The 27236-nt window shown below is 29.9% G+C and overlaps 1 protein-coding gene and 1 long non-coding RNA gene across 2 annotated transcripts; one reads left to right on the top strand and one right to left on the bottom strand.

Moving 5' to 3' along the window:
* Positions 1-675: 675 nt before the first annotated feature.
* On the bottom strand, positions 676-16143 carry Ttll1b (Tubulin tyrosine ligase-like 1B). The gene is given in 11 exon segments (XM_083093120.1): positions 676-1698; positions 2258-2400; positions 2468-2577; positions 4886-5116; positions 6441-6642; positions 6740-6926; positions 7212-7390; positions 9995-10060; positions 10127-10258; positions 16078-16101; positions 16103-16143. Coding segments are annotated over 10 exon segments (1311 nt in total). The 3' UTR covers positions 676-1698; positions 2258-2261.
* On the top strand, positions 10479-11049 carry LOC145967976 (uncharacterized). The gene is made up of 3 exons (XR_014437627.1): positions 10479-10583; positions 10678-10806; positions 10870-11049. It is a non-coding gene; the product is annotated as an uncharacterized LOC145967976 (long non-coding RNA).
* Positions 16144-27236: the final 11093 nt, after the last annotated feature.

Raw genomic sequence — 27236 nt, 5'->3', positions numbered from 1 at the left:
ATTGTATTATTAATATTATCATCATATTATTCTTTTGAATTATTATTATTATTATATTATTCTATCGTGTTAATCGCATGTTATTTGCAATTTAACAACAAGACTTAACCAAAGGTGCATCTTATATATTTTACGACTAAATTAAAAACGTTATTTCAGTTACACCCCGTATAAAAATAGTTTTTATATGGGGTGTAACTGAATATGTTTATGATATATGTTTTTTCAGTTATACCTTGTATATTCTAAAAAGCTTACCGTTTTATATATCACTTTTCTATGTCTTTTGACAAATACATAGCTGCGATAAGAAAATGGCACTTGCCTTTTACAGTATTTTATAATATTTTACTATATTGTAATTTTTTGTGTTAATATTTCATTCATTTATTTGATTGTTTTTCATCATTATATCTCGCGAAATATACATTTATTGTCGAACTCAACGACATATCACATATACATATATAAAATCGCAGGTTTTTTGTAAAATTAACTCTTGCAAAAAGACCTAGTTTTTTATATAAGTCAAGTCTCTTTGCAGAGCCTATAAAAATTTTGTAGAGTCTTACAAAAATTTTAGCCTTATAAAAGGGAGTAAATTTACAAAAAGTCTGCACATAAAATAGATTATAAACATCACATAAATAGAAATTATTATGTTAATCGAAAACTTAGCAATAATTGATGCGTTTTATTATATGTACAATATTTGATTACAATGTATATGTAAAAATAACCGGCGTAACGTTAAAACGCACATATAGCCGTTCCTTGCGTAAAAGAAGCGATATATATTAAATGAACGAATAACCAATGCAGAAAACTCAAATCTGTAAATTTTCATGTGCAAGTCCGCTCCACAAACTTCGATTCGTATTTATTATGGCGATAAGAGAGGAATTCAAATCCCACAGATTATACAGAAATATTATATCCACTGCACTGTTTTCTTCCTATTCGTAAATGTACTCTTTTTAAGGGAAAATTAGGAAAATTTACTAAGAAGAAGAGCCTCTCTTTAAGAGCATCTCTTTTCCTTATTATTCTCCTTATTAATTGTTATTCTTGCTTATTAATTATGTAGATAAAAAATTTCATATCTTCCAAGCATCAATTTGCGAAACAGACTTGCTTGTTTGCCAACAAACAAGTTCGTTTGTTCAATATATACGCGTCTTGAGCGTAATCGTCATTTTCGAGAAACTGTGCCATAAACTGTACGATAGTTCTGTACAATATATATATATGTAATCGTATTTGTACAAATTCTGCAAGGACCTTTACCTCGCACTGCGATTTCGAGACAATTTTGAGTGAAGAAGAAGAAGTGTTCGGATTGAAATGATTATTCTCATTCTCTCTCTTTGATACACGCAAAAGACTGAAAAATTTTACTGTCCATATTCTTACATTTTCACACAGTTGACAGACGTATGTGCGTCGTCCATGTAAAATATATTTGTATAGCTAAAATAAAATTGTTTGTTAATGTAAATATTTTCGCTGGAAATCCTTTTTTCTCTTCGATGCGATCAATCAATACAGAGGATATTATATAAAGCAATTTTATGGCAATAACTTTATTTAATCCTTTGCATCATGAGGGCTGAGCGACCACCTTTTTCTTCGCAGCTTTTCATTTTTTCAACTATTTTTTTAATAAATAAATCCAGATTTTTTGTTTCTGCAAAGTCTCTAGAATATCAATAAATGTAAAAAAAATATGGTCATTATTAATTGTAAAAATAAGATATATAAAATAGTTAAAATGAATACTTTTTCACAGAGAATTGCATTTTCCATTAATCTATTAAGAAAATCAAAGGGGCAATTTTTTTACGAACTTAATACACTCTAAAGTATTTTTCAGAATTTTCCGCCATGTTTTTGTTATTAATTTTATCAAAATATAATATTTTCTATACTAAATCCAAACTAACTACTAATTGTATTTTCTTAAAACTTTCTAACGGCTTTTTGAGTCACAATCCAAATCTAAAAGAAAAATTTATAAATTTTAAAATTTATAATTTTCTGTCACATTGGATCCGGCATCTTGAATTTTTTTTAAATTGAAAATTTTGACATCAGATTCGGATTCAGCGATCAAAAAATACCCCCGAAAACACATTTGTAAAAATTTTAGATGTAAAAAGAATATAAAAAGGCTGTGTGAGAGGGTTAATGCTAAATAATAAGAGAAGGATATTGGATAGATAGTTAAATGCGTCAATATATATCTGAAGTAAATAACTTTTTTATTTCCATTTATTGAGAGAGGAACCGCGATACTTGTTTGATGAACTTTCCCTTTCATCTTGAGCGGCCAATTCTTCGTCTAACAGCAATTCGAAGTTTCCCAGAGCTTCCGAGGAAGGCGACTTGTTCCATTTCACGCTAATCATTCAAATCGCATTTAATTTTGTGTAAATGTTTGCAGATCTTTATGAATATTTCTACTTACTCAGGCATACCATCCGGAGGCAAAACAACCGATAGGATATTGTCGATTAATTTGTACTTTAAGATCCTGTCGTTCACTGTCGTGGACGTTAGAGATGGCGAGGCGTTCACCTAGAAGTGAAAATTTAAAGACTTATTGTGAGTCATATTTTTACTGACTACATCCATACAGCACACAAAGATTGCATACACATCCTAGTGAGAAAGCTAATATCAATTCGATGTCGAATCGATATCAATACCGTCAGAATATGCCACATAGAATGCAAACATTAACGAATTTTCAAAATTCGATTTTTTCTCGATATATCTCTGTAAGATTTATATTTTAAAATATAATTGATTTTACAAGCTTTAGTACTAATTATAACAATTTTTGAAAAATTAGCTTAGTTACGTTCAAAAATATTCATAAATTCGAGTAAAAAAATTTGAAGCGACTCTTAATTATATTTTAAAATATAAATCTTACAGACATATATCGAGAAAAGATCGAAATTTAAAAATTCGTTGATGTTTGCATTCTATGTGGTACATTGATATATTCTGACGGTATTGATATCGATTCGACATCAAATTGATATTAGCTTTCTCACTGGGATTGCAGCAATCTTTCATCGCAATATTGCAATGTTGCAAATTCACTGCAAAATGTTGCTGCACCATTGTTGTGGGATTGCAGCAACGTTAAAATGTCCGCTTTTAGGAATATTGCAATGTAAGATTGTAGCAATGTTTGTAGCAATTGTAGCAATACGGTGCAACGTATTTGTAATATTAAAACGCGTTTTGCTACAAATGCAGACACCATTTTAAATTTAATAAATAAACTTTGAAAATATAAAATATGTTTAAGATAGGAAAAAATGCCTTTAAAAAAACATCTATTAGTGTTTTTTATTAGATGTTTCTTAAATATTTATCTCAATAATATACATACAATTATTTAACATACATTCGACACCAGAATATTTTAATTCGTGCAATAAATGAACTATTTCCTATTTACCCATTCAATTAAGAATTATTTGTTTAATAATCTAGATCCCTCATTAGGATTCAGAATATTAAATAAACCAAGTCAGTTTATCAGAAATTAAACTGACACAAGACAAGAAATATAATTACTACATTAGTCCTTTGTAAACCTTATATTCACTTTAGATGACTTCAAATACGAGTTAGTTAAATGTGTTAGTTAAGGTGTCGCCGCGTAGCGGCAAGTATAAAGAAACACATGTTATACATTTTCGCTATGTTAAAACGTTGCTGCAACATTGCCAAAATAATATTACAAAATAATGTCTCTGCATTATTTCTGCAATATTACACTGCAGTGAGCAATGTTGTAACATTGCAGCAATGTTGATGCAAGCTTCTGTGCTGTATGGGCAGGGTTGAAAATTTTAAAATACCCTGAAAATCCAACATGATTTAATCATATTGATTAATCATATTGCTGTCATGTTATTACAACATTTGACTAATTGACCTAGATAATTAATCAGAACCCATACAGCACAGAAACTTGCATCAACATTGCTGCAATGTTACAACATTGCTCACTGCAGTGTAATGTTGCAAAAATAATGCAGAGACATTATTTTGTAATATTACTTTGGCAATGTTGCAGCAACGTTTTAACATAGCGAAAATGTATAACATGTGTTTCTTTACTTGCCGCTATGCGGCGACACCAAATGTAGTAATTATATTTTTTGTCTCGTGTCAGTTTAATTTCTGATAAACTGACTTAGTTTATTTAATATTCTGAATCCTAATGAGGGATCTAGATTATTAAACAAATAATTTGTTTAATAATCTGGATCCCTCATTGGGTTTCAGAATATTAAACAGATTTTTCTCAATTGAATGGGTAAATAGAAAATAGTTCATTTGCACGTATTAAAATATTCTAGTGTCGAATGTATGTAAAATAATTGTATGTATATTATTGAGATAAATATTTAAGAAAAATCTAATAAAAAACACTAATATATGTTTTTTTAAAGGCATTTTTTCCTATCTTTCTTAAACATTTTTTTATATTTTCAAAGTTTATTTATTAAATTTAAAACTGTGTCTGCATTTGTAGTAAAACGTTTTAATATTACAAATACGTTGCACCGTAACATTGCTACAATCTTACATTGCAATATTCCTAAAAGCGGACATTTTAACGTTGCTGCAATCCCACAACAATGGTGCAGCAACATTTTGCAGTGAATTTGCAACGTTGCAATATTGCGGTAAAAGATTGCTGCAATGTGTATGCAATCTTTGTGTGCTGTATGGGAAAGATTCAAAGATAAAATCAAATAAAATATAATAGAAAATTAATATTAAAATAAATAAATTTCGTTGATAATAATCAAACAAAACGATAGATTTAAGAGAGTCAGAACGATCAGCTACGTGCTTCGATCAGCCACGGCTTCAATTTGTTGTCGATGATAATATCGTATCCATAACATTCGAAGCAATGCCGATCATTCGCCATCACCGGCGCTACCGCTTTCAATGAATGCACGATGCACCAGGAGATGTTAGCGAATAGCTTCTCCGTGACCGTTTTACCGCGTGTGCTCTCTAGATACAAGCGCAGATTCTGCACGCTCAGCTTACCGCCGTGCTTGCTGTTATACTCGTCCTGCAAAATATACACATACCTATGTACACAAAATACATATAATCCATACAGCACAAAACATTGTTGTAACATTGTAGCAATATTGCGGCAATATTACAATGTTGCTGCAATATTGCTGTAATGTTACAACCATTGACATCTGAATAGATAGACGGAGCATTAGCTATCGATTAGGACGAGGGGGGCTTTGATATTCGCGGTAAGGGAGGACTCTATGAACTTCGATTGAATTCGGTTATTCCCGATAATGATCGGTTAATAATTCGACTCCAATCATTGACATCAAAGTTCAGCTCACATGTATTGTGCGAAGTTGTGTTGTGACTAATGTCATATTATTTTTATATTTATTATATTATTTTTAAATTTATATATATTTAATATTGTTTAATATATAATATATATATTTATTTCTTTATTTATTTACTTATTAAATAATATATATACATAATATTATATAGTATATATATATATATATATATATATATATATATATATATATATGTATATTTTATATAGTATTTAATATTATTATATATTTTCATATTATTTTTATATTTAGCGGCGTTAGCGATTTTCTCTAAATAAACACTTTTTAAACACTTCTGTGAAAATCTAGTTGAGAATCGATGATGTCAATGGAATCGTCATGTAATGTCAAATTGTGCCGAATATAGTCGAATGTTGACGGAATTAACCGAAGTTCATGCACTCCCCCCTTACTGCATTTATCAGTTACCCCTCTCAAAAGGCTCCGTCTATCTATTCAGATGTCAATGGTTACAACAATGTTCTGTGCTGTATGGGAAGATTACATATATTAAATATATTACGCAAATTACATATATTAAAAATTAAATATTAACATATTTAAAAATTTAAAAATTAAATATTTAGGGAAATTTTCCGAGCTTAGCGAATTTTCTCTATTGAAAAATCTTGAAAGCGTTTCTTTTTTTTAATAAATTTTAAAAACTGTTCTGAATCCTGCAAATTTAACAAAAGGATATAATTTAGCTTTCTTGATTTAAAGAATTTTTTATATATTTGATTTTCAAGATATAAAGAAATATTTTTCTCTTGATATAAAGATGCTTTTCAAATAATGTTCTCGAAGAGATAAGATGTGAATTGTGAAGTTTCTATGCGAATCAAAGAAACAATTAAAATACTTTCCATACAGCACAGAATATTGCAGCAATATTATTAATATTGTTGTAACATTGCAGCAACATTGCAATATTGCCACAATATTATTGAAATGTTCTGTGCTGTATGGGCTGTGGATAATTTAATAAGTATATAAAATGCATACGATACATACGCCGTGCTTTTGTACAGATACATTCGTTAGATGCACGTACATGTTGTCGAGCTCTTGAACGCTGGTGTCGTACTTGACGGTACAAAAGCGACAGAATCCCAATTTGAAGAGGTAAGCTTTGAGTGGCCGAAACGATGTGATGAGAATGTACAGTCGGAGATCGAACTTCTTGCTGCCAATCAACAGCGGATTGTCGATGTATCTATCGTGAAAAAGATTGTTATCTTTTTATATTGCCTGAGAATCTTATTAAGTAGAATTGAAACCTGATCAATCGATTACTTAGATCAATCGAATACCTAGATATGACATACGATTCCTTTGTTAAATTAGGATTGAATGGAGTCTTCGCTTCGCGTGACCATTTCTTCAATTTGCTTAACTTGTTGATGAGGAATATTCCAGCGCCTTGTGATTTGCCGCATGGCTTCATGATCCAAGTACTTTGCGGGGATTTGCGATACTCTTCCACAAACATATTGTAATCTACAAAAATACAATATTTTTTATATATCACGTGAGAAAACAAATTAAATAATTTAATTTTTTTAACAAATTTTTTATTTTTAAAAAATCGCTTAATAAAGTCATAAAATTATTTAAATCCCTTAAATATAAAAATTCTTTTTCACAGGGGAAATTCGCTGAATCTTAGAATTTTAAATTAGATTCTATGACGACTTTTTTCGACACAATTTAGATTCTAAATATATAATTTTTAATTATGTAATGTATTTACAAAAATCTAATCTTTGAAGAACATGGGTTCACCTGCAGGTAAGACAAAGGTCACTGGTATGAAGTCTAGATACAAATATTTGCCTGGACCATCCGCGCGCTCCGCCAAAGGATTTCCCTCCCGCTCCAAATCCTTTCGATATCGCTTGATATTCTTTACTAGTAGATCTTTGCGCGTCAGTTCGTAATGATTCGGAAAGTGATTGATCATTCTGGCACATTCAAACAGCTTATTTTTCTTTAATGGCTTAAATTCATGGTTTTATAGGAGATTATATATTGTAAAGTTTTTCATAACTTCTCACACATATACATGACACACATATAATTTGGACATTTATGTATTTATTATTAATGTATTTTTATGTAAATTTATGTATTTTTTAATATATATACTAACTTTATAATATATAGGGTGGCCCATTTTAATCCATCCAGTCGAATATCTCGAAAACCAAGCCCGGGAGAGAAAAATGTTTCAGACAAAAGTTGTTTGGTTTCGAAAGGGCCATAAGAGGGTATCATTGGTTTGACCTTGAAGAGTCATTTGAAGGTCACGTGAAGGTCACTTCAATTTTTTTTAATGGAACACCCTATATATTTTTGCAAATTCTTGTAGCTCATCTCGAGAGCTTTCCAAAACACTATAATTAAGTTAGTTTTCATTAAGTACTTTCCGAGTTATGAGGCTTGAAATAATTTCTTTATTTTACATAAATCATAAAATATCTTGTAAAATATTCATTTTTCGATTATCTCACCTTAATACTTTTATGTACAAAATAATGAGAGGAATCAATTGGTGTAGAGAAAACACATAGATTTTTTTAAGAAGAAAAATGTAATTGTTAATTGCAAATTACATTTTTTTTTTCGAAACAATTTTGTGTTTTCTTTACACCAATTGATTCCTCTCATTATTTTGTACATAAAAGTATTAAGATAAGATAATCGAAAAATGAATATTTTACTAGATATTTTAAGGTTTATGTAAAATTAAGAAATTATTTCAAGCCTTATAACTCGAAAAGTACTTGATGAAAAAATACTTTATTACAGTGTTTTGGAAAGCTCTCGACATAAGCTATAAGAATATGCAATAAAAAATAGGTGGTTCCGTTTAAGAAATTAAAGGTGTCCTTGACCTTACCTTAACGATGCCATCCAAGGTCAAACCAATGACACTATCTTATGTTCCCCTCAAAACCATACAATTTTTGTTGAAAACGTTTTTCTCTAAAATGCTTAGTTTTTGAAAGAAAAGGGGTGTACGGGTGGTCTAGGACACCCTGTATATATATATATATATTTATTTATTATTATATTATATATATATATATATATATATATATATATATATATATATAATATAATAATAAATAAATAATAATAATAAATAATAATAAATAAATATATATATATATATATATACAGGGTGACCCATTTTAACTTAGGCAGCCAAATAACTCGAAAAATAAGCAAGATAGAGAAAAATGTTTTAGACAAAAGTTGTATGGTTTCGAGGGGGCCATAAGATGGTATCATTGGTTTGACCTTGAAGAGTCATTTGAAGGTCACGTGAAGGTCACTTCAATTTTTTAAAATGGAATACCCTATATATTTTTGTACATTCTTGTAGCTTATTTCGAGAGCTTTCCAAAACACTATAATTAAGTACCTTTCCGTTAAGTACTTTTTGAGTTATGATGCTTGAAATAATTTCTTAATTTTACATAAACCGTAAAATATCTTGTAAAATATTCATTTTTCGATTATCTTACCTTAATACTTTTATGTACAAAATAATGAGAGGAATCAATTGGTGTAAAGAAAACACATAGTTGTTTTTAAGAAAAAATATGGAATTGTTAATTGCAAATTACATATTTTTTCTTCGAAACAACTATGTGTTTTCTTTACACCAATTGATTCCTCTCATTATTTTGTACATAAAACTATTAAGGTAAGGTAATCGAAAAATGAATATTTTACAAGATATTTTACGGTTTATGTAAAATTAAGAAATTATTTCAAGCCTCATAACTCAAAAAGTACTTAACGAAAATGTACTTAATTATAGTGTTTTGGAAAGCTCTCGAGGTGAGCTACAAGAATGTACAAAAATATATAGGATGTTCCATTTAAAAAAATTGAAGTGACCTTCACGTGACCTTCAAATGACTCTTCAAGGTCAAACCAATGATACCATCTTATGGCCCCCTCGAAACCATACAACTTTTGTCTAAAACATTTTTCTCTATCTTGCTTATTTTTCGAGTTATTTGGCTGCCTAAGTTAAAATGGGTCACCCTGTATATATATATATATATATATATATATATATATATGTAATAAAATATATATATATATATATAATAAAAAATATATAATATCTATATTATGTCTGTATTTTTAATATGTACAAAAAATTCTTAATATTTTTTTCTAATACACGCGTAATCTCTTTATTTATTAAAAATACAGATTAAATTCTTTAAGATTAAGATTTTCAATTGTATTATTAATAATGAAGAATTATGTGTAATTGATAAAACTAAAATCAATTTTTAATATTTTTCACAAAAAAAAAAGTAAATTCGTAAAAATCCTAAAGTTCATTATTTTTTATATATTTAATACTCATTAGAATTCTTCATACATCTAATATTCTTCAAAAACAATATCTAAAATCATCATTTCATACATTTAAAAATTATTTAAAGATTATTTAAATATCGAATATATATAAAACGTAGAAAGGATTAATTTCTAAAATTGATAAAATAAAAACTTATGACTGAAAAGGATTTATATACTGATTATCGTCCATCCTGTATCCGGTTTCGACGCTGAAGATATTTCTGCAGGATTGTGTAACGGCCCTGTAATGAATACGAATGCAACAATAAATGCATAAAATAATGAAAAATTGAGATTATTATAATCACCAGTAAAAATTCCAGTCGTCCTCTGGACCAACTTGCGTCCAGCCGCGTTTTTCAAAGTTATGTACGATCACAGACTTGTCCACATCTGTACAGAACGTAATCCTCGTTCGATCCATCCCAATAAACGGCACTCTATCGTCATACGATTGTGAGCGTTAATATTCCCAACTACTGTCCAAAACAATTAAAAAATGACTGTATTTTGAACAGCGATAGGGGAGAGTGGGGCTTGTTGTTACACGGGTAGGTTGATACAGTGGCTTTTAAAAAAAAGTAATAGATGGCAGAGCAGTGAAGACTATTGGAGATCAACACACTTGTTGTTATACAAGTTCTGATGGGTTTAGGTTAGTCTAGCTTAACGGACAAGTGCGTCACAAAGCTTTTTGTAAAATCAGCCTTGGCGATCTACATTTTCTCGGAAGATTTGATTGCTGTGCAACAAAATATATAAAAGGTTAGTATTTAAAATGTATATGGTTACATTTTGTGATTATTATGAAGTAATTTGGTGATATATTTGATACAATAGAACTTTCTGTTTTTCTCAGATTCAATAACCTATACTGAAGTGTCTAGAAGGGGCTAATTGTTACATTTTTGAAGGGGTAGATTGTTACACTGTAACAACTTACCCCATTAGAAAAACGCTGACGAAGCTATAATACAACGAGAATTAGGTAAATTTTAAAATAAACTATAGAGTAAAACTAAATTATCTGGGAATTATATATCCATTTCAGAGTTATCGGCTTGTGATTTGCGACAATGGACATATTATCAAATAAATTTTAAAATAATAATGATTAATATACATAAGAAAAGCTGATAAATTTAAAATATATAAAGCTGGCAAATCCGATTGTATCATTAAAAATAATAAGTAACTTAAAATTCTTCACTGTTTTAAGAAAAATAAAATCAATTGCATTTATTTTTACATAAAATTTCTGAAATTTTGATTTGTACCTATTCTTTAAGTTGAAGGCAAACAACGAAGTGTTTTATGTTTGCGACAACTGCAACTCTGATTTTGATTAAAACGCAATTATTTTTTAAAAGATGTTGAAATTTTGATTTTTTTTTTTTGGTATTTTCCTATTGCTTTAATAATTATATAACTGAAATACCAGGCAATATTTCTTGTTTTTTGTGTTGTAATTTGCTTACCATTTCGTAATTACTTACAATTTATCAAATTATTTTCACCTTCAATAAAAATGAGTTCTTTACTGACATTAATCCATTATCAGTAGTGATATTTAGACGACAGAAACACAAAGTATGAAAGGACAAAAGGAAATGTAACTCATTTCAGTAAGTGATACAATAAAATCATTAATACAACGTTAATTTTCCTCTTTTTAACTCCTTTGACCAATGTAACAACTTATACCCCCCACTGTAACAACTATCCCCACTAGGGGGCATGTTGTTACAAAAAACATGCTTCCATATTTAATTATTTATCCCATATGTTAATATTTAGATAGGAATGAAAAAAAATTGGAACATTCTCCAATGTTGTACCAAACCAACGGTATAACTTTCAGAAAGTTAGGGTGCAAAATATTCGGTTTAAAAATTATTATTTGCAAATTGTAACGACTAGCCCCACTCTCCCCTACCATTGATCGAGTCAAATGACAGCGATTAAGAGCTTAATCTATTTTAGCTATATGTGAAATTGATGATTTTTAAGAATTTTTTTTGAAGAATATTAGAAATTAATCTTTTCTGCGTTATATATATATATATAATTTAAAAATTTAAAAATTATTTAAAAATTATTTGAATATCAAATATACAGGGTGACCCATTTTAACTTAGGCAGCCAAATAACTCGAAAAATAAGCACACTACGAAAAAATGTTTAGAATCAAAATTTTGTCATTTCGAGGGGGACGTACAATGACGTTAAAATGAGCCCCTCCCACCCCTCCCCCTGGGCGGTGAGGGGGGGCAAGTTTGAAATCTTAAATGGGAACCCCTATTTTTTATTGCATATTCGGAATCTTTGGCTAAAAACACATACAATTTGTCTGAAACATTTTTCTCGATTCATGATAGATGGCGCTGTAATCGACGAAATTCAATTTCTTCGATTTCTCTTACTGAGAACCCATGCTTACGATTCTGCAATAAATTAACAATAAAAATACCACGTTTTCATTGTTAATACTCGAAATTAGTCTTAAAACAAACTTCTCATTATTTTTTATTACTCATTAATTACTTCTCAAGAAACTGCTTTTAGCGTAACCTGCCCTTTAGGCAACTTGAATGGTCCAAAGTACCGAGACATTTTGGACTTTCCATCTGATGGAGTTCCTCTAAGTATCCCTCCAAAATTTTGTCCATTTAGTGCCAAAGTCACAAGTGTTTATGTATTTTTTTAACATTTGTACTCTGATAAAATTCTGGTAAAATGGCAAATTATACGCCTACAGAAGTAGTCGATATTCTTATAACCTTTGGCGAATGTGGTAGAAATTACAGACTTACTGCCCGTACTTATGCGGAGCGATGCCCAAATCGCCGCCATCCTACTGATCAACAAATTATAAACATTGAAAGGAGATCTCGTAATAATCCACTTCATCGCGAAAGGCGAAGGAATAGACTTCATAATAATAATGACCCTAGATTGCTCGCAGTTTTGGCTATGGTTCATCAAAATCCCCATATTAGTACCCGTCAAATAGAACGAGAACTGGGAATCCCTCAAACTACGGCACATAGATTGTTACGATCAGTCAATTACCATCCGTATCATATTACTCTGGTACAGGAATTAAGTGAGGCCGACTACGTACTCAGAGTACAATTTTGTAGATGGGCTCTTGAGATGTTAGATCAGAATCCAGATTTTTTTAGTAATGTTTGTTTCAGTGATGAAGCAACATTCATCAGCAATGGTAGTCTCAATAGGCATAATTGCCACTATTGGTCACCAGAAAATCCACATTGGTATCGTGAGGTGCTTAATCAACATCGTTGGAGTTTATATGTATGGGTAGGCATTTGCAATGGCCAAGTCATTGGACCTCATTTTTTTGAACGTCCAATTAATAGTCCAATGTATTTAGAATTCCTCGAAAATGATTTGCCAGCATACCTAGAGAATGTTCCCCTTGCAGTTAGACTAAATTTATGGTATCAACAAGATGGTGCTCCTGCTCATTATGCTCGTATTGTACGGATGTTTTTGAATCAAAGGTTCCCAAATCGGTGGATAGGGCGGGGTGGACCAGTTCTGTGGCCTCCGAGATCACCGGATTTGAACCCCCTTGATTTCTTTTTATGGGGATACGTTAAAGATGCAGTGTATAGTAAAGCTCCAACGACAAGATTGAATATGATGGAAAGAATAAGAAGAGCTTGTGAAGCTATAACTCCTTTAATGCTAGAAAATGTACAACGTAACTTTCGCTGTCGATTACTGTTATCCTTAGAAAATAATGGTGCACACTTTGAGCATCTCCTCCATGCGGAGAGAGCTGATAACAATGCAATCTTGCCTTAACTGGTTGGGTCACCACACGACCTTGCCTTCACTGGCTGGGTCACTACTTGACCTTGCCTTAACTGGTTGGGTCACCACACGACCTTGCCTTCACTGGCTGGGTCACTACTTGACCTTGCCTTAACTGGTTGGGTCACCACACGACCTTGCCTTCACTGGCTGGGTCACCACACGACCTTGCCTTCACTGGCTGGGTTACCACACGTTCAAGCACCCCGAATTGTGAGAGGCGAGGGGACTCACGTTAATCAAGCACCCCGAAGGGAACAGAAAACTGCTACGTCCACGACGTTGTTCCTGGGTTACGCTAAAAGCAGTTTCTTGAGAAGTAATTAATGAGTAATAAAAAATAATGAGAAGTTTGTTTTAAGACTAATTTCGAGTATTAACAATGAAAACGTGGTATTTTTATTGTTAATTTATTGCAGAATCGTAAGCATGGGTTCTCAGTAAGAGAAATCGAAGAAATTGAATTTCGTCGATTACAGCGCCATCTATCATGAATCGAGAAAAATGTTTCAGACAAATTGTATGTGTTTTTAGCCAAAGATTCCGAATATGCAATAAAAAATAGGGGTTCCCATTTAAGATTTCAAACTTGCCCCCCCTCACCGCCCAGGGGGAGGGGTGGGGGGCTCATTTTAACGTCATTGTACGTCCCCCTCGAAATGACAAAATTTTGATTCTAAACATTTTTTCGTAGTGTGCTTATTTTTCGAGTTATTTGGCTGCCTAAGTTAAAATGGGTCACCCTGTATATATATATATATATATATATATATATATATATATATATATATATATATATATATATATATTTGATATTCAAATAATCTTTAAATAATTTTTAAATTTTTAAATTATATACAGGGTGTCCTAGACCACCCGTACACCCCTTTTCTTTCAAAAACTAAGCATTTTAAAAACGTTTTCGACAAAAGTTGTATGGTTTCGAGGGGGCCATAAGATGGTACCATTTACCTTAAAGAGTCATTTGAAGGTCACGTGAAGATCACTTCAATTTTTTTAAATGGAACACCCTATATATTTTTGCACATTCTTGTAGCTTATCTCGAGAGCTTTCCAAAACACTATAATTAAGTACCTTTTCGTTAAGTACTTTTTGAGTTATGAGGCTTGAAATAATTTCTTAATTTTACATAAACCGTAAAATATCTTGTAAAATATTCATTTTTCGATTATCTTACCTTAACACTTTTATGTACAAAATAATGAGAGGAATCAATTGGTGTAAAGAAAACACAAAATTGTTTCGAAAAAAAAAAATGTAATTTGCAATTAACAATTACATTTTTTTTTCGAAACAATTATGTGTTTTCTTTACACCAGTCGATTCCTCTCATTATTTTGTACATAAAAGTATTAAGGTAAGATAATCGAAAAATGAATATTTTACTAGATATTTTATGGTTTATGTAAAATTAAGAAATTATTTCAAGCCTTATAACTCGAAAAGTACTTGATGAAAAAATACTTTATTATAGTGTTTTGGAAAGCTCTCGACATAAGCTATAAGAATATGCAATAAAAAATAGGTGGTTCCATTTAAGAAATTAAAGGTGTCCTTGACCTCACCTTAACGATGCCATCCAAGGTCAAACCAATGACACCATCTTATGTTCCCCTCAAAACCATACAATTTTTGTCGAAAACGTTTTTCTCTAAAATGCTTAGTTTTTGAAAGAAAAGGGGTGTACGGGTGGTCTAGGACATATATATATATATATATATATATATATATATATATATATATATATATATATATATATTTGATATTCAAATAATCTTTAAATAGTTTTTAAATTTTTAAATGTATTAAAAATGATGATTTTAGATATTTTTGAAGAATATTAGATGTGTGAAGAATTATAATGAGTACTGAATATTTGAAAAATAATGAATTTTAGGATTCTGACGAATTTTTTTTTTTTAAATATTAATTGATTTTTTTGATGTTTTACATATGTTTTTATTGAAGATATTTTATTGACTATATTCAAGATTTAAAAATACTGACATACTGCTTACACATCAATAAAAACATGATTAAACTATGTTTACATAAATTAAAAATAAAATAAATTTATTTTTAATATTAATTTTAATATTAATTTTTTAAACTTATGTTTGCAAATAATAGAAATTGTAAGATAATAAGATAAATATATATAATAATATATATAACAATGGAGAGATTATAAATAATGAAGATGTAGTACAGATATAAAATGTAAAAAAGTGAAAAATATGCTTGGAAGAAACTAGAATAAATTATACTATTATAATGTCAAAAATATCAAGCTTATAAAAAATAACGAAAAAATCTGTGAAACTGCGAATATCTCGCGACTTTATAATTGAACAGCATAATTAAATGACTAGTTTATTATCAATTGTCATTTACCTGTCATAAATGATGCAGACATTCGTTCGCAGCTCGTTTGCTTTCCGCAGTCGTGTTCAATTTCATTCTCGAAAATTGCGAGCGATATTGTTTGATCGATACAGCTAATTATCGATTTCAATAAACATAGAGGCTACTTCTCAAATTTTTTAAATATACTAGCCACCATACTAGGTACCATAGACATATATAAATTAGACGAAGCATTGTCTATCTCCTCTTGAAAAATAGAAAATAGAAAATGTATCTCTTGACAAGTAATGGGACTACGACAGAAACAGGGAATGTACCGTCAATCTCTCTCTATTAGCGCATGCGTTGTTTCTAAAAATATGGAAATAAGAAACTAACTCAAATACATGTAATTTATTATTAAACAAGATACGTATGTGCAAATATATATGCACATACATACATACATACATATGTATATTTTGTCTAACAATAAATTGGGCCTGTTCTTTTTAGCTGCACTGCTGCACTAGTGCAATTAGTTAGAGTGAAAGAAAGTATGTCTGTCTTTTTCTAACTTATTACACTAGTGCAGCAGTGCATCTAAAAAGAACAGACCCATTATATTCACATAAAAAATATGCTTTTTTGTCTTTATTTTATATTTTTATTATTTTATATTTTTATTTAATATAGAAATTTAATTTATTTAATTTATAAATTTATTAATTTATAAATTTAATTTATAATTTCAGATTTTATTTTAGTAACACTAAATTACTTATAAATAAATTCTAACTTAAATAAATAATAAATCAGTAAGTAAATTATATTATACTTAATAAAGTTAACTATAAAAAAAGTAAAATAAAATTATTAAGTTAGTTAATTATTTATAATTTAATTTTTCAAATAAAAATATAAATAAAAATATTATACAATAAAACAAGAAAAATAATTTTTACAATAATATTAAAAAACAAACGCACTTATTTATAAAATATAATTTGTTGATATGTAACTGTTACGTTCAAATCCGTCCACGAGTGGATCAATGAAAGGATGTAATTTATTTACTTTATTCCGTGATACATTTTTACAACAATTGCACATAAGCTCGAACGAAGTGACTCTTACTATAAAAGGGGAAGAGTTCAAGCAAATGATATCCATGACAAATCGACAGGCAGAACAACCAAAAAAACAGTATTTTTAATATCCGCATTTTTCAATCCTTTGAATCCATTTAAAATAAAAAAAAGATTGACATAATTAAAATAAGGAAATAATTAATACATTTAAGATAAAGAAATGATTAAGGATAAATTGTTTTCTTGGAATTTTCCATTGCTTTATATGGAATTGTTTGAATTCTATTTCATTTAATTATTTATTTAAAAAATTATTTAAAAAACAATTAGTTCCTCAAATTAATTTCATTAAATTTCAACTTTTTTAGGAGAATTTTAATTTGTTAATATATTTACAAATCCAGTTAAATCCCCTCTTTGGATCAATAATTTGTTTATTATTATACACTATATTGTTGCAGAATAAAATAATTATATTAATTATAATATTGTGAATATTTATCAGCATGTATTTAATCAGCGCGATATACATATATGTCTGAATAATACTATCTACTTAATAATACCAACTACCTAATAATACTATCTATTTAATTGTTTTTTTGTATGCAATTCATAAATGTAACATGCTATACATTAATTCCAAATAATCAATTATCTTGGACGATCTATCTAGAGAGGAAGTCTTTAAGTGAGGAAGTGATTATCAATTATTTTTGTAGTGTTTCATCATGATAAGCATAAGTATTAATAATATATTTCCTGTATAATTTTTGATAAACTTAATACTTCAATTTAAAAAATATAATAATGTATGATGTTGATAAAGTATTTGTTTTCTTTTTTTTCATTTGTTTAAATAGTGGTTTATTAGTTTATATAATTTGCAATTAGCAAATGAAATCTATTGTTATATAATTCTATTGTAATATTTTTACAATAATTTTGAAACATTATTTTATTATTGCTGCAATCTTATTAAAGTTCTTTGTAATTCAATTTTAATTTCTTGTATTATCCTTTGTTGTATTATAATTTACAAGATTTCATTATTATTTCAGAATATTAATGCAATATAACTGAAAAATTCTGTGTTATGTACATACTTTTCCAGAATATTTTGTAGCGAAAAAAATCTTTATAATTGTCACATATAGGATTGCATGTGTATATTTAATCCTTGTAGCAGATATTTGAAACTAAGAGATAGGAAGCAATAAATAAATAAGAAAAGCTAAAGCTAAAGATGGCCAGTCGTCATAAACTTAGAATCTCTAAACAAAGATCGCAATTGCAGCCGCCATAAAAAATCTTACGGGTTCATATGTTTATAGCTCCACATGTGGAGCTAATCTGAAACTTTTCTATTGAAAGTTCTGAACGAAAGGTCCGCTGTACCCTGGGCAGGCTATAAAAAAGAACTAAACAACTTCTCGGAGTTCGACAGGTCATCCTTAAGTGCTAGTTGAATCGCGACAATATTCTCACGAGCTATAAATTTGTCAACTAACTCCCACTCTCCGCTGGATAGAGCTAAGTTTCGAGCTGAAGGGCTCAACCAATGAAGAGGTCTAGGAAAACTCTCTCTTTTCCAATGGACAACTCCTTATCCCTAAGAAGGGAGTAATTTAAAATTATTCTATTCGCCAAAAAAAGAATCCTACTATCCAGCTAGGAGAAGGAACTACACACTTAAAACTCGCGAGCAGAAGACGCGCAATAGTTTTTCGAGCAATTTTGTAGTCAGTCAGTCAGAACTTCAATCAATCTAAAAGTCAGTCAGTCACTCTAACTCCGATTTCTTCTATCCGATTTTTTTTCTCGCACACCGTTAATTTGTCCATCAGTTCTCTTGCGGTTAATTAATCCGTCGCGAAGTGTAAGTGAGTGCAGCGTAACACACAATGAATCGAACCGAGCCATAGTTTCTCCAATTGCAAAACCAGCCAACTGCATCCAGAGATTGAAGTCCCATTCCGGCGGATCCAATCGAAAATTAAATATTTTCAATGTTCCCCATAAGTAGTAAGTCTAATATAATCTCTCTCTTACTTCTTTGTTTGTCTGTTGATTACACATGCCTGCGAAATTTTAGGTTTGATTAACTACAAAAAGCAGAGTAGGTGAAGCTGATAGATTTTTTGACGCTGAAAACGAATTTGGCCGCAGAATTTCTCCAGCACGTCAGATCTTTGAGTAATTTATAGTTAAATATTGAATAGACTAAAAATGGCAATTTTGCCAAATTTCATGAATTCGTTATGGAAGAATTTAATTTTTTGAAATATTTCTGCCAATGGCATCGTATAGTATTAATCTTCATCTTTCAAATCCATTTTCGATTACTGTCGCACGATTTTTTTCGCTGAGACAACACAAATGCAAGTATGAAGTTATAAGAAAATTTACATAGACATTAATATGGCAAGTCCATCATCTTGAAATTTGAAAAGGCTTACATATGTCAAGTTCGGTTGCCAAAAAAGCTCTGTAAGAACATATCTAATACAGTTGTTATACATTTTGACAAATTTTTCTAAATTTTACACCTTTTTATTATGATTTTGTCCGCCATAATGGATGCGCCATTTAAAAAAATGACATAATAAATTCATGAAATTTACCGAAATTGCCATTTTTGGACTATTTAACTATAAATTACTCGAGAACCTAACGTGCTAGGGAAATTCTGCGTCGGATCGCAACCAGATTCATTATCAGCGTAAAAAAATCTATCAGATTCACCTACTCTGCTTTTTGTAACTGACCCTCGCAGGCCTGTGTTAGGTCATTCGTGAAACGATCCTTAGATAATTAAAGAACAACAATTCATAGATCTCTAAAGTAGTGACAATTCGGAACAATAATATTATCAAGATATTAAATTTATAATAATTCAAAATTATCAATAATAATAATATCCTAATATCCTCTTAGCAATTTATTCTCCCCTATAATCCATTCCTGTTCGTCCTGGGTTTCTGAACTAGAATCCGCAAATACTCTTCCTTGTTCGTTGTGGGTTTCTGAACTGGAATTCGCGAGTACTCCTCTCCATTCGAGAATTCTAAAGATTAATCCTTTCTTTTAACTTTCCTCTACTCATTATGTATATATAAATATCTCTATAAATATCTTGATAGGGTATATTTTTGTAAATTGAAAAATTAAATAATAAAAAATCTAAGGATCGTTTCAATTTTTTAGGAATAAGAATAGTAGGCCAGTAAAATAGTATCAAAAACACCGAATATCTACAAAACGGATAGACAAGCCAATTTTTTGAGGGTGAATAGAAGGTCATAGGAGATGCCAGAATTCACGAAGTTCTAACAAAATTTCCCTGTACGTCGGCGGCCATCTTTAAAATAGGGGTAAGTTTGGATATCTCGGCTCCTATTGGTCGAATTTTTTTCCTTTTTTTTAGTTTTGTAGGGAAAAATATTTGCTACAACTTTTGTTTGAAAAATTTTTTAATAGCTATCAAGGAAAAAAGTTACAACCAAAAAAGTGCCATCAATGAGGGGGGGGGGGGGGAGGTTGAACATTTTTATTGACAATTATATTGCCCCCTGTTGATTTTATCAAAAAAATATTCAAATAAAACTTGTAGAGGACTCAATTCTCTACAATTTTCGTATATCAGCTTTTGTAGTGACTCAAAAAATACCAGAGATAGAGGGCGCCAGTTTTTTTTTTTTAGTCACCGCAAAAGCGGGTATACGAAAATTGTAGAGAATTGAGTCCTCTACAAGTTTTATTTGAATATTTTTTTGATAAAATCAACAGGGGGCAATATAATTGTCAATAAAAATGTTCAACCCCTCCCCTAATTGACGGCACTTTTTTGGTTGTAACTTTTTTTCCTTGACAGCTATTAAAAAATTTTTCAAACAAAAGTTGTAGCAAATATTTTTTCCTATAAAACTAAAAAAAAGGAAAAAAATTCGATCAATAGAAGCCGAGATATCCAAACTTACCCCTATTTTTAAAATGGCCGCCGACGCACAGGCGAAATTTTGTTGGAACTTTGTGAATTCGGGCATCTCCTATGACCTTCTACTCACCCTCAAAAAATTGGCTTGTCTATCCGTTTTGTCATTTTCAGGTACTATTTTACTGGACTATAGAACCAGTCAACCATCCGTCTCTAATAACTTCCCTATTTAAACCGTGAATATTTACTTTTATTAGTGCCGTGTCACAAGTCGCGATCGACCGTTAAGCATCGGCGGAATCGCCGGAACAAGCGACTAAGGAAGGAATTGGCTCGCTTCTTAGAGAAACCTAACGATAGCAGTCCTATTGAAAATGTTAATATCGACACCGACTTAGATGCTAATAATTTAGAACGTTAATAACGACACACATCTCCCTACACACTTTTCTCCTATTTGCATACTCAATTATTCCGTTTCCTCTCCACCCACATCAGCCCCGGAACCTGCTCCAGCACCTGCTCCGACCTCCCGATTTTCCTCAGCGCCTTCCTCGGAACAACTACTTCCCTCTGCTTCCTCATCCACTCTACTTTTAAAACCCACTTCATCTCCTCCCTCTGTACCCCCAATACGATCTCTTTTCCCCATCTCCATTATTAAAAATGAGACTCCTTCACTTGTCCTCGTAAAAATCGAGAACCTCCAACAAGAGTCGGCCGAGCTCGACGAAGTCCTTGAGGACTTCTCGCGGGATCTGCTTGATTTTGAAGGGGGTTCGAATGATTTTAAATCCTTCGCCAAATCTCAGGAGTCGCATAATAATCTAGAAAGAGGCTCGAATGACTTCGAGAAATCAGGCGAACCTGAGGAGACAGCGAGCGAACCCGATCCCGTTCCACACATCGACCAGGACCTTCAATTCTTTTCACAATATTTCCCTTCTATACGGTTCCTGTACATCCACAAGCATTCCGCGTGGGTCCTGGCCCTGTAGATCTGGAACTCCTGCATCGAGTTCTAATTGAGGCCGATCCCGACACAATTATCCCTTGCTTCACTGGATATTCCCTTCCCTTCGCAGTCCCGATTCGAGTCCTCTGGATGAGGTTTCTCCCTTCTATCATTCATCTCGAAAACTCTTGACCCTCGATCCATCTCTCTCGACTCTATTCCTAACATATAACACACACACATTATTATTTATTACTTATTTAAATTGTATACGCCAGTCGGAATTAAAATTATAGACTTAAAACTTTCATGACTTATATTCCAACTGATGACCTCCGAACCAGTGTAACACCGGCGAAAATTATTTATTTACATACCACACACATACATACACAATAAAATTTATGTCGCGAAACCATTATAAATGTATATATCGTTCCCGAAAGATTTAATTTAAGAATAAATTTTTACTAATAATTAAATTTATTTTTAATTATATACTTTTAATTATATAACCCGCTCTCTTTCCTCAATCCGGAGATCGCACAAGGTTCCATTCCGTGTAAAATATAGCATGATGGCAAAAGCATAACAAGGATAGAATACTATCTATTTTATTAACTGTTGAAGACAAAAACACAGCAGAAATCGAGTATGGTTTGCCGTCACATCGTAATGGCAAAAATACAGCAAAGATAGACCACGACTTAATTTATCATCTATTAAAAGTAGAAACACAATAAAAATCTAGTATAATTTGCTGTTACTATGACAGCAAAAGTACAGCATAATCTATTATAGTATCACCGATAAAGTCGCCAGTTATATTATTTAGTAGCTAGTTAGTAATTTTCTAGTCAATATATAATGTAATCATAATTATATTCTGTATAAGATATATATAATCCGCACAGTTAAATAATTATTAAAATCACACACATTAAATTTTAATAATTTAATATTCTAAATATAATAGTTTAATAATCTAAATTTTCTGTTGGAATTGTATCAGAAATTAAGCTGATAGAAATAAATACATTTGTAGATTTATCAGTCCCGCTTTGCAATCTTTATATTTGCCCATGACAAAAACTTCAATCCGAGATAGATACGTCATAGAGTAAAGGAAATAACTCGATATAACATTTCTTGATATTGTTGATTCATTTTATGATAACAGATCATGCTGCGTTCCTGCCATCATGTCGTGCTTGCAGATAAGCTCGATTTTGGATATTCTATCTACATATATATGATGTCATGTTATGCTCAGTTTAATTTTTGTCGACATATTGTATTGACTCATAATGCTTAAAATCTATATTATGTCAAAAAAACATTCTGAGAAAAACATTCGAAGAAAAAATATGTAATTTACAATTAACAATTACATATTTTTCTTAAAAATAATTGTGTTTTCTTTACACCAATTGATTTCCCTTATTATTTTGTACATAAAAGTATTAAGATAAGATAATTGAAAAATGAATATTTTACAAGATATTTTACGGTTTATGTAAAATTAAGAAATTACTTCAAGCCTCATAACATGGAAAGTACTTAATGAAAACTAACTTAATTATAGTGTTTTGGAAAGCTCTCGAGATAAGCTACAAGAATATGTAATAAAAAATAGGAGGTTCTATTTAAGAAATTGAAGGTTTTGACGTGACCTTAACAGCACTCTTCAAGGTCATAATAATATTACTGTGTAATGCGTCACTTAAAACCCTACAACTTTTGTCTGAAACATTTTCCCACAGGACCACTATTTTCGGAGATAATTGACCATTTCCAGACTTTTAAACCACCCTGTATATAGCGGGATATAGAGTAATTCATCAACGTTTACATTTTGTAATACGCGTTCTACATATTTCGCATTTGATTGACAATAGTGTTCTACATTTTACGTACAGGTTGCATTCTTTATATTACAATCCGCTGACGCTGATGCTTTTTATTTCGTGTGTATAGTTTGCATTTTATATTTCAATCATTTCGTAGTTATGATGAACTATAACAATATTTTCTATCTTGATGTTAGGTGTTCTACTGCGAAAAAATTATAACATAAAGAGTAAACAAAATCTCATTTCAAATTAGAAAAAAGAAGATACTTTAAAAAGCATATTACTTGGAAATCAAACAAATAGTTGAAAAATAAGTCAATGCAATGCAACAGGTTTATACAATCTTTTAAGAGGAGAAGTAGAGATACATTAATTACATAAATTGTAAATTACATCGAATATTTTCACTATGAGGATTAAAACAATTAAGATAAAGAAATACATATACTGTTATCAAATTATCGAATGTATAATAATAATTTTGATAATGATTAATAATAATTATATATACAAAGTACAGAGCAAAGAGTCGTGAATCACATAAGATGAATGTATAGTTACATAAATGTGTAAAATTATCATGAATGTTACAAAAGTTCGAAAGTCATAAGTTAGAATATAATAAAAGGTAAGGATTCTAACCTCAAAATTTTCAAACTTAGGTTATTGCAATACATAATTAACAGAATAAGGTAAATAAAATAAAATCTTTCAAGTTCTATAATAGAATAAAAGTGTATTTGTATGTAAAGAAAATTATTGTTTTTTCTTATCTTTATTAAAATGAGAAACGACATAAGAAGGTTGAAAATAGAATTCTACACTCGAATATATTCATAAATTAAAATAAAGAAAATATTTGAATGGTAAAATTTACTATGCGAAATTTTAGTCACGAATACTGACAATTGTCTATACCAATTCTTTGCGTATTACACGATTATATATGATTTATTTAATAGTTCTTTTTAATTTTTCGTAAATTATAATAATATATGAAAATAATAAAAGCGATAATGGATGATAATAATTTTATCCTTATTGGATACATTTCAGACTACACACTGAATTTTTTTAATGGAACTATTTTATTTTGTTTTAAAAAACCAGTCTTTATGATTTTATTGATTTATTTTTCCGAATACACACACACACACACACATTTAAAACTGATATTACTCTTGAATGATTGAAACTTATTTGATGCATAGATTTTTTTATCTCTGTTTCGTTTATCTCTGACATTACATAAGTTTTTTTAGTAATGAGAATAGATTGCAGGAAAGAAAAAATCATATACTCTACAGGAGACACAATTTTCTTAAAATTCAAATTATCGATTGTCTTAAATCCCCAAGCAGAATTTTCTTTTTAAAAACAAATTGTGGGCAATTAACGGTCAAAAATTGCAATTTTTGTAAACAACGGGCAATTAACGGTCAAAAATTACAATTTTTAAAACATATGCTCGGTGCTGTTGCGACGGTCTTATCTGTTATAATTTGGAAAATACAAGCATGTGAAATTTTGTATTCCTAAAAATTCGTTTCTAATTTCTGTTCCGCAACAAAAACTAATGATCTGACGGCATTTTGTCATTAGGAAAAGTTGTTATACTCGTCTAGCACAATCTGGTACAAGAGAAAAAAAATACAAAATAAAATTCTTTTTCACTTCTCCACCCCTTTTTATTAAATATTTAATCAAACTTTATAATTACCTATATTTTTTTATCTGTTTATCCTTTCTAATTATGAGGACAATATAACACAATTTATAGAAATTCAATTAATGCTATACAAAATGATTTATGTATTATTATTATTAAAAATATTAGACTCGAAAATATTAAAATTAAACAAATCAGTTTTAGTGGCAATGCGAGTCAAGTGTCGATCTTATAACACAGTTATTTATTATACAAAACAAATAAGTATGAAACAATAAATATAAATGTGAAAAGTTTGCAAACATTTCGACCCTATTTTTGGGCCATCTTCAGCACAAGTGTGATGATTGAACAAAAAACAAAAGTTTTACATCGGAGTCAATTATATTAAAAGCGTCCTATCTAAAATTATATTAACATTGATTCGGTGTCTCATTATTTTGACGATGTCTGTAATAAAATCAGTCAAAATTTTGTTAAAGAAAAATTATATTAACACAAATTGAAATAATTTAAATAAATAATATAAACTAATATAAACTAAAGATAGAATTAAGTAAATTAAATAAAATTAAAATTAAAAGATTAAGAGATTAAAATCTTATGTTAAAGTCAACAACAAATTAAAATAATTTAAATAAATATAAACTAAATATAGAATAAATAATAAATAACTGTGTTATAAGATCAACACTTGACTCGCATTGCCATTAAAACTGATTTGTTTAATTTTGTATTATTATTGTTTTTAACTTTACGAATTTTTTTTAGCTAAATGGAATAAGATAACAAAGTTTGCTTAACGGAATAATACGGCACAAACTTATGCCAATTTATTAAAAAAAATTGAACTCGATTGGGACAAAGTGCGGGGCTAGTAATTTTTTTTTTTTTTATTTTCTCGAATATGGTTCAAGTTATTGAGTTGTGGTTTGCGGCACACATTAGCACAAACGTAGCACAATACAGCACAATCAATAAAAATTCAAAATTCGAAAAGTGCGGGGCTGCCGCAAATTTCGTTCTTTTTAATTTTCTAAGAAATGGTTTAAATTATTAAGCTACGGTTTACGACACAAATCAGCACAAACGTAGCACAATGCAGCACAATTAATAAAAATATAAAATTCAAAAAGTGCGGGGCTAACTTCACACGGATGCACAAAGCTGCAAACGAAAATAAAAGATTCTTGCTTTTAACACTACTCAGAACTACGATGAGGACGTAGCAGAATAATGATTCCGCTCTTGTTTGCTTTTTTACATATTTTTAAAAATTTTTTAAATATTTTTAACTTTTTATAACTTTTTAACTTTTTTTAATTTTTTAATTTTAATTTTATTTTTGTATTTATCACAGGTTTTTTGATATCATCAAAGGCTAATCAAATATATTTTATGTCTTAATACATTTTGCTTTAATAAAATAAAAGTATAATTTAAAAGTTATGTTTCTAGCCTTAGCTTTTGCAAATATTTCTATAACATCCTTATAATCGAAGTTATTGACCACTTCTTTTTCAATCGATATCATTGCTAAATTGGATAATCGTGTCTGCGTCATTGTACTTCTCAGATAATTTTAATTAATTTTAATTATTTTTTTATTAATTTTAATTTTGAAAAAGTTATTTTGCATCCAATAGTATCGTGGTCTACCAGTTTAAACCTTGTAACACTGCGTCCTGCGAAAAAAAATTTT

Source organism: Camponotus vicinus, unplaced genomic scaffold, assembly GCF_025532165.1.
Source record: "Camponotus vicinus isolate PSW18456_S1 unplaced genomic scaffold, iyCamVici1.0 SCAF_3, whole genome shotgun sequence".
NCBI classification, from domain to species: domain Eukaryota; kingdom Metazoa; phylum Arthropoda; class Insecta; order Hymenoptera; family Formicidae; genus Camponotus; species Camponotus vicinus.
This window is presented reverse-complemented; position numbering and strand designations above follow the sequence as displayed.